Source organism: Xiphophorus maculatus, chromosome 2 (assembly GCF_002775205.1).
Source record: "Xiphophorus maculatus strain JP 163 A chromosome 2, X_maculatus-5.0-male, whole genome shotgun sequence".
NCBI lineage: Eukaryota > Metazoa > Chordata > Actinopteri > Cyprinodontiformes > Poeciliidae > Xiphophorus > Xiphophorus maculatus.
The window spans coordinates 27,941,448-27,950,878 of NC_036444.1; the positions used below are offsets into that span (position 1 = coordinate 27,941,448).

General features: G+C 39.9%; 2 protein-coding genes across 2 annotated transcripts in view; both read left to right on the top strand.

Moving 5' to 3' along the window:
* tead4 (TEA domain transcription factor 4) overlaps positions 1-2,327 on the top strand; it is a gene marked incomplete at its 5' end in the record, with an annotated part of 29,643 nt that extends 27,316 nt beyond the window's left edge. The window contains one exon of the mRNA XM_014474744.2: positions 1,343-2,327. Coding sequence (XP_014330230.2) covers positions 1,343-1,456 — 114 coding nt within the window. The remainder of the gene's footprint in view (positions 1-1,342) is intronic.
* Positions 2,328-5,042: 2,715 nt separating this feature from the next.
* On the top strand, positions 5,043-8,243 carry mansc4 (MANSC domain containing 4). Its single transcript, XM_005814557.2, has 3 exons — positions 5,043-5,262; positions 5,362-5,496; positions 7,190-8,243. Exons 1-3 carry the CDS (start codon positions 5,043-5,045, stop codon positions 8,005-8,007), a joined length of 1,173 nt encoding a protein of 390 aa, XP_005814614.1. The 3' UTR covers positions 8,008-8,243.
* The last annotated feature ends 1,188 nt before the right edge of the window (positions 8,244-9,431 follow it).

Sequence of the window (9,431 nt, forward strand, 5' to 3'; positions counted from 1 at the left end):
GGGTCCCCAAACTTTCTCCTGTGAGGGCCACATAACTTGTCCCTTCTCTGATGGGGGGCCGGGGTCAGTTTGTAACAGAAAAAGTGTGACGATTGTAAGAGTGCTAAACATAAAAATGTATTGTTTTTCAGAAAGCACAATCAAATAACCTTTTCTGGATTCTTCAGAGAACAAAAGTCAGGAAATAACACTATTTATGAAATAAATAATAACCAAATAACACTGGGTTCTCCACATAAAAAAAAGAGTTAGGGTCAATTATATGCATGAATAAAATAGTTACTAACTAGTAGTTAATAATAAATAAAGTTCATTACTAAGGAACATTTTATTGCAAAAGTCCAACTTAGCAAATAAAAATGCACATATATGAAAATACTCTGGTATTGTTCAGGGGGCCGGACCAAATGTGGAGGCGGGCCGCATCTGGCCCGCGGGCCGTAGTTTGGGGACCACTGCAGAAGACAGTTGGCTGGTCGCTTTTCGTATTTCAATAAAAGATAGAAATCTAAATTGATGAAAAAAAAATAAATAATATTTTTTTTTTTTACCATTGATTAATAGGTAGATTGTGATCCAGCAAATCAAATAAAAGAAAACAAATTGCAACATCAAGGCATATGTGTAATATGCCCTAATGTTACAAAACGTTATTTGGTAAATTCATTAATCAGTGTGATTTTTGAGTAGCTGATAAAGAACTCATTGAACCCAAAACAAATTCATTCAAAAAGAAAACCAGGTCAATTTCCACTGCTTTTTATCCTGGAGATCTTATATCAGGATTGTAAACTCAACCTGTGGAGCCTGAAAGGGTCTGGTGAAGATTGGCTAAACTAAGCACTGAAACTCTATTATTTTATTAACAATACAATTGATATAATTGATCACAAACTGCATATTAAAGAATCTGTGGTTAGTATAGGATAATACAGTCCTGACCTTTCAAGTACAAATTTTAAGGTCATCATAACCATCATCTTATTTAGTAATTTGTGGTAAATATTTTGCTCTCTAATATCCAGAATTTTATTTAAAAAAACTGCTGGAAAAGTTTGGAATTTTTATGAAATTTTTGTTGAATCTTTTTGAATTCTTCATTGTAAACTTTGTAAAAGTACACGATTTGTACTGTATGTTCACATTGCTACCCCACTGAATAACAGAGGAAGAATAAATTCCCACTGAATAGTGTATAACTTTTAACATCTAAAGGTAATTCACAAGCAGAAATAAAGGAATGTCAGTGCAATGTCATGGATGGATGGGGATGCAGAATTTCCCAACTATGTGAGATAAATCCATAAATATCTGGACCTGTGTGTGTGTTTTTTTTTTTCAGGTGGTGACAAACACGGATACTGTTGAGACCCTGCTGTGCATAGCTTACGTCTTTGAAGTGTCCACCAGCGAGCATGGCGCGCAGCATCATATTTACAGGCTAGTCAAAGACTGACAAGAGTCGCACTGTTGGAACTTGCCAGCTCTTAGACCCTTTTGTAACGAGAGTTAAGCAACAACAACACGTAAAAACAAAAACAGAAAACGAAACAAAAGACTGCAGAAGCTGTCAAAAGCTGGAATCTGACAAGTTGGTTGGGAACTCGGAGAAACACTGGCTGCGTCAGCGTGCGCAGGAACACTACTACTGCTGAAGAAGATGAGCTGCGGAAGCCGAAAGGCTCCGAAAAAGTGAGGAGGAGGACCATCCTACACTGTGGTCTCGATACCAAAGGAGCCAAACACGGCCAACAGAAGCTGCATGAGAGAGTTGATGTTGGTGGTGTTCTTCATCGTGTTTAACTAGAGCTTGTTTTAAATGTAGATTCTTGTACCGACATGCATGTGGAGGGGGTGTCGAGTTGGACTGCCTCAGAGCGCCATCTAGTGACTTGAATTCATGTTGGAAAAAAGAAAAAGAAGATTCAAGATCCCTCTTTTTGCACATCCACGGATCATAACAGATGGTGCCAATACTTTACAGCATTTCAGCGATCATGTACAGAATCACATTCATCTCTTCTTAACAAAGTTAGGATAAACTGAAAAGTGTTGTTTGGCGTCGATTGTCGAATGCGTCTCGTATTGTCTTCTTGTCCTTGATTGGCAACAGTCTGACTCCGACTGAAGGCACATTGTAACACTGCTAACCTGAACTTAATGGGATCTGTAAGCTGAAGTTGTCTGCATACGTAAGTTGGCCTGTGTCAGATTGAAAAACACGTGTTTCACACACAACTCCTTCTGTTGCTGGGTTTTGGTAAAGTGTGGTATGAATCTAATGACATATATAATTAAAGGCAGGATTTCTCCTGGTGAAACTACAATTTAATGAGTACATTTGTGAAAATCTTCATGTACAGTGCTTTACAAAAGTATCCATACCCTTTGAATTTTTGTTGTCATGTTACAACCACAAACTACAAAAGTGTATTTTGCTGAGATTTTCTTAGGAAGACTAATACTAAGTAGGGCATAATTGCGAAGTGGAAGAAATAAGATATATTCAGATCTACCAAATCATCTCCGTCCACTTAGGCTGCAAAGGGCAACAGTCAAGAAGACAACAGTAATTCTTGGGTATTGCTGGAGATCCACTGCTCAGGTGGAAGAATATGTCACAATTGGTTTGTCCTTCAAAACTCTGGCCTTCATCAAAGAGTGGCAATAAGAAAGACATTAGATGTACTGCCTAAGAAAGTAGAAGGTGCTCTGGTCTGATAAGACTGGAATGTTTTTAACTACATGCAAAATACTTTGGCTGAACATAGTGTCTTGTGCAGTTCTCAGATCATAAATTTAATTCTCAACTTATTCAATTATCAAATCAGTGTGTCTCTTGTCCACATCAAAGAAGCAGTTTCTCATTTCTTTGAACAAGTTGCAAATGCTTTAGAGCATCCATGCAAGTGATTATGTACAGTTCTCTGCTGTTTCACACATTTTCAAATGCTAATGTCATGTTGATCAAAATGTATCGTAGGGCCCTCTGTTCAATACTCTGAAGCTCCACGACGTACGTTAATCGTGTCAGTCTTAACATGCAAACTGCTTGAACAACTTGTCATAATATGTCAAGGATCTTTCTATATCTGTCCTTAATTCGGAAGTTGTTCTGTGGTGAATCCAGAGTTTCTCAGAGTAAATATCTGAAGCATTAGATCAACCAATGACCAAACAGTTTTCTGACAGCTCAAAATTACATCACATGAACTGGCAAATATATAGCCAGACCACAACACAATGCTACATTTTTGCCAATGGAAGGACAAGAATTTGGATGAGGTCAACAGTGAGAGAGAAGAGGAAGAGGAAGAGGAGTGAGGCTGAGGACATATTCTAGTTTTCATCACTCTAACATCATCAGGTAATGGTTTGCAATCCACAACAAGATAATGACCGAGTTCTTCTGACGCTTCTCTATATTTTTAACCACATTCAGGAATTTTTCTCAGCATGGAGATGGAAAGAATATGATTGCTTGCCACATACAAGCTGCTATGGATGCAGTGTGTGATGGCAGAGGCTGGAAAAAGCACTAATAGATTATTTCCTCGCTACACTGCAAGAGAAGAGAAGATATTCTTTGTGACGGGGATGAGAATTTGTGGCCCAAAAGCCAATAATGCCATGACAGGTATAGGAAGATGTCACTGTAATGTCTACAAACCTGCACAATTTTCCTTAAGGATATTGTCCTATGTTCTCATTTCTACTTTTTTTTTCTTAAGCTCTGCAATCTTGTCTTTTCCTTTGCAATGACATGGTTCAGTGAGCAAATTACAGTACAAACAAAAAAATCTTAATCTCGACATACATAATCTCCAACAATTACAACTTACAATAATTGTCACAATGACAAAGATATTTACTTTTGAGAGGTGAATCAAATATTTTGAGAGAGAGAGAATGACTTTTGCAGATAATCCAAGCTGTTTTGCTTTCTGTATAACTTGATGAATTTACTTTAGATAAAGGTTTCCCTTCCAGCAGGACAATGACCTTACACACACACAGAGCCACAGTAGAAGTGTTTAGATAAAAGTACATTTATGTATTTGAATTGTTCAGTCAAAGAAACTTGTCATCAAAGTGACTAGCGTAAGCTGGAGCTATTTTGCATGAAGGAATGGGTAATAATCTCAGACAAAACAGTGAGTCTACAAAATTGACTCAGTGGGGCTGAATAAAGATAGAGAGAATTATTTGGTACAAGACAAAATGTGGTATTGTAATAATTTCTTATTCCTTACACAAAAAGGCAAGAGACAACCCAAAATTTACCCTAAGAAGAGCCATTTAATCAATTAATAATTAATTCTACTTCACAATATCCAGAAAAGGAGATGCGGCGTTCAGGGGATGAAATCACAAATAACCTTCTGAAGTAAGAAACTGTCTCCATCTGGTGGCGTAAATATGTCATTACACTTTAATCGACGAAATTCAGTGTCAAGAGAAAAAACAATTTTTTTTTTTGTTTGCACATATTTTCTACCCAGAACTCATCAAGTGGCATACTTATAGTTTCACTATTGCAACTGATGTGTTGTAATCGAAAGTCATGGGATCAGTTCTTAATTCAGTTCATTGTGTTTCAACGCATCTTGCTCGTTGTTGTACTGTACAGGCCGGTCACAATAACAATGTTTGCTGGACAATAAATTGTTCGCGAAAAGCGATAATATTGTTGCTTTTGAACTATTTTCAAGTTTATATATTGTTATTGGCATAGCAATGCAGGTTCGTCCTGCCAAGCATAAAAAAAACCCTTTAATTTTGTAAAGACCAATTAGCAGTAGAACTGGAAGATATTTTAAATTTTCAAAGATAAAACAACAACAACCAACAAGAAAAAACAAAACAAACATGAACGCAGCTCTGTTCGGGCTGGGCTGGGTCTCCTCCTTCTCCGGGACTCACCTGGAGACAAACTCCCACCTGTTAAAAGCAGACCGCTGCATGCGCCACGCCTCTCCTGCATATGCGAGCCCCTTCGTCCAGACCGGGGTTGAAACATGCTTTGACGGACACTATGCGCGATGAATGCCACATGGGGTCTCCTGGCGGTTTTGAGTCTGGTGTGCCACACTGAGTCGATGTGCTCGCCGACCTCCTACTACAAGAACTGCTGGATCCGTCGGTTCCCGGGGATCTTCATCGACATCGAGGAGTCTCAGAGAAGAGGAGCGCAGCTGCTGAGGTCCTACCCGGAGGAGACGGCGCTGAAATGCAGCCGCAGCTGCTGCCTCACCAGAAACTGTGAGTTGTGTTTCTGTAGTTGTGCTTTTTTTGGGTTTGCTGGCGACTTCACTTATGTTGGTCTGTTTTTTTTGTTGTTTTTTTTTTCTCTTCTTACAGTTTCTTGCAATCTGGCCATATTTCACTTTGATACCATACAAGAGAATGTGAACTGCGTCCACATGCACTGTCCGACTCTCGAGAGTTGCATTCTGAGTCACAGGGAGAACGTTGTCCTCTACAACGTCACGAAGGGTAAGAAGAGACACTGGGAGGAAGTTTTTTCTTAACGGAAACTTTTTTTTTTTTTAATTTAACGTAAAAAAACAAAAATAAAACATTGGATCTAGTGTCAGCACATCAAGGTCGTAACTATAGCGTTTGCATTCATCTCCCCTTGAGTCCACAGCACACCCAGAGACTAGGGGTCTATTCAGACCGGATAGACTCGGTTCGATTGCGGACTAAAATTGTAACATTTGTTACATTTTCAGAACTGTAGTTCGCATTCACACTGCACTGTGTCAAAACGATTATAACTAACTGAAAAACCTGTTCCCCCCGTCGCCTGTGGGGGCGCTGCACCAAGAGCCACTGAAGAAATCGACACAAAACCTCTGAAGAAGACCAGCGCCACTTTCTTCTTCATAATATAAATCTATAGTTTCTATCAAGATGCAAGAGAGGACTAAGCAAATTCCTCCATCCTATTTGATGATTAAATGTTCAAACAGGCAATTAGTTAAGTTTTTGTCATTTGTTAGAGGTTTAAAAAATTACAGCAGTTGCGGAGCCAAATTATGTTTAATACATACTTAAAGATCATTTGTATAAGGTATATTTCATCTGACAAACGAGATTCATTTCGATTTATATTCTAATCTATTGAGAATGACTGTAATTCATCTTAAACATTTTTCACATTTGCTCACATTCCAAATCACCAACTTCAATGTATTTTATCTCAATAATGTGGTAAACCAACACAAAGCAGCGCATCATTGTTTAGTGGATGAAAAATTATGAGTTTGTTTAGAGACGTAATACTTTGCAGAACCACCTTTTGCTTGATATTTTAGCTCAGGCTCAGTCAGATTGAGTGAAGAGCAGTGGCGCCTGACCTTTCTGCTTTGAAGACCCAAACTGTTCAGATAGACGTACTTGTCCACAATATACTTATTTAATTACATTTACTATGCATTTTATTTTTTTTAAAAAAGAAGCAAATATTCCATTCATTAAATGGTTTTAATGAAGTTTAGATGAAATTAAAACGTCTGGTTAATGAAAGAACTTTCAGATGGGGAAGGCTTTTATTCAGTGTAAATTTCGGTCATGAAAAGTGTCAGTGGATTTAATCTGGACTTTAACCAGGCCATTCTAAATCCTGCGCAAGCTTCGTTTGACACTATTCCATTGTATATTTGGGCTCATTGTACTGCTGTCTCAAGTGTTTCGCGGCCTCTAGAAGGATTTTTAAAAGGTCCAACCATAGCTTCTTCCACGTTTGCTGTTGTGACTTGTGGCAAACTTCGAACAGTTCTTATGGCTTCCTTCCTGCCACCAACACGTTGTCTTGTCAACAGATTCTCCCATCTGAGCTTTGAATCTCTCTTTTCAGCTCCTTCAGCGTTACCTATTGCACGTTTTCCTGATTAATTTTCTCCTTGCTTAGTCTATCAGTTTAGGAGAACAGACACATCTGGGTAGGGTTGCTTCTGTGCAGTTTTATTTCCAATTTCAGGTCCATTATATACAATCCCATTAAAATAAATTGAACTTTGAGGTTGTAAGGGATTGACAACCTTCCCAATACCCTTAGCAGATTACTTATGGCATATGTTAGCAGATATTTTTATTCAGTTTTAGGTCCTTACTAAAAAGTAATGAAGAGAGAGTCTGTGGGTCGTAGGGTGTAAGATATAAAATACATCTCTTCCTGTTCCAGGTGTGGATCCTGATCTGTTAGTGTTTGGGAAACACTTTACCTCCAACGTCCGCGTGCTACCCCACCACTACAGCAGAGTGAACGCCTCAGATCCGCTGCCCTCAGACAAGCGAAACTTCATCCATCCGCCTCCTCATCCCGTGCGGCCTCGCACCGCCGCACCCTCTGTGAAGCCATCCATTCCACCGACTGAAGCGGACACCACCACCACGCAGCAGAGCACCCGTCAACTCACAACCGATTCCACAACTAAATCAGCCTTCACCGGACAAACCTCCCCATCCTCCGACAATCATGTCCAAACAACAATCCTGACGACCGCTGCAACATCTGCTGAGTCCAGCATCACCACATCAAACTCCATTACCTCTCCAACCTCCGTTGACCTGGAGACGCCTCCGGGGTTATCTACAACAACTGCAAAACCCTTCACATCCATCCCAGCCACCGCCGTTCATAAGGTGACCAGCAGCGCTTCAGCGACCACAATTCTCCCGAGTGAGACAGAGCACAGCAGCAACAGCAGCATAGACGTCACCGCCGGGGGGAACTACACCGCAGGCGGCGATGAAGGTCAGGAAGTCGGTGAGGACGACACTGTGGAAGAGCTGGGGTCTGGGTGGCATGTGGCTGCGCACACTCTACTGGTTGCTGTGGCCATTTGCGTCACACTGCTGCTGAGCTGCTGCTGCTCTGTGCTGCTGGTGGTGAGCTGGAGGGGCCAGAGGAAGAGGATGGGCCGCTATCGCACATCGTGGAGAGGGAAGCGAGCTTCCATGCGTCTGATTAAGTATGTGCTGGTGAAAGAGAACTCCTGAAACACAGAACTGGTACTTCCTGTTATTGTTTTGTAGGAAGAAATGAGGTGATGCTAAACCGCAGTAGGCATGGGCCTCCTAATAGTATCAAAAGTATTTCAGACTTCTTAGAAGTTACCAAACCGCTACAATTTAACAGGATGTGAACATTTTTTTTGGCTGCGTGGAGTGACATATTATCACACTGCATCAACATTTTGTGAACTGCTGGTCAGCTAGCTGAAAACCGCATACCATATTTGATCCTTTTGCTTAAAAGAAAGACAAATGTTCTTGTTTGGAAAATTTTTCAAACGAAAAGGGGCAGCGCCTCTTATTAACCAGCTGAAATCGGCTTGTTGCACCTGCGTAACTTTAGTTAGAGCAGCAATAATAGTCAGCATTCTAAAACTACAAAGTCTAAAGCTTCAAGATCTAAATATTAAGAACTTGAGGCACACGCCTGTTACTTAGGATAAACTGCATCTCAGCTAATGACTTGGAAGCATTTCGGCATGTAGACTCATCAAAGATGGCTTGCCGAAATTCAAACCGAGCGTCACAATGGATTGGAAGAAGGGATTTAGGCGACTTTGACTGTGGCCTGGTTGTTGGTGCATAGCAGACTAGACTGAGTATTTCAGAGGCAACAATTCACACAGGTTCATCAAAATGAAACAATATCAGAATGGAAAAATGGACAATATCTGAACAAGATATCTGTAGGTTTCAGTACATCAAACTGACAACCTTTTTAAAGATATTTTGAATGCTAGCGTGAATAAATTTTAAGAAAGAAAAAAAACCTATTAATATTGGAGAAGACTTGTATATTATGCTGGCTCTTATGGGCTTGCAACAGAAGTGAGCGAGTGACTAAAATGAACGTCGTCTACGCCATGACTGACACTTGATAAACGCCGAGAAAAGCCAGCTAGCTAGCTGGGCCATAGCAGCTAACTGCATTCGCCTGACATAAAATTTACGCAAGAGTAAAAAAAAAAAAAAAAAAAATCTACATACAAGATTGAATAGTCCAGCCACAAGACAGTGTGGAGAAATAAAGGCATAACTTTTTGTCCATTTCTATCTGGTCTCGGCTCCCACACAGAGCCGTCGGCCACTTGCTCAGCCTCTCCCTCCCGTTTCAAACTCTTTTAATTAACTAAAAATTAAAGAGCTAAATATGAATGTTTGCTACCTTTAACAAAAAAGCTTAAGTCTATGAAAGCAGTGTAGCAGTTTTGCTAATGAGGCAGCTTATCATGATTCAAAGTAATGAAATAACAAACTGCAGTTTTGATTTTTATTGTCATTTTGTTTCACTCTATTTAGCAGCGAAAGTAAATAAAACGTATTGCATGTCTTTTGCTGTAAGTATTTACTTACTGGAGGGTTTTATGTTTGTGCTACAGAGCTACAGCTAACAGCTAGCTCCTCACTTC

Excerpts from the sequence above, each read along its gene's own strand:
- mansc4 (XM_005814557.2), top strand. The coding sequence starts at position 5,043 with ATGAATGCCACATGGGGTCTCCTGGCGGTTTTGAGTCTGGTGTGCCAC. Across the intron at positions 5,263-5,361 it reads CTGCTGCCTCACCAGAAACT|TTTCTTGCAATCTGGCCATA; the intron begins GTGAGTTGTGTT and ends CTCTTCTTACAG. Across the intron at positions 5,497-7,189 it reads CCTCTACAACGTCACGAAGG|GTGTGGATCCTGATCTGTTA; the intron begins GTAAGAAGAGAC and ends TTCCTGTTCCAG.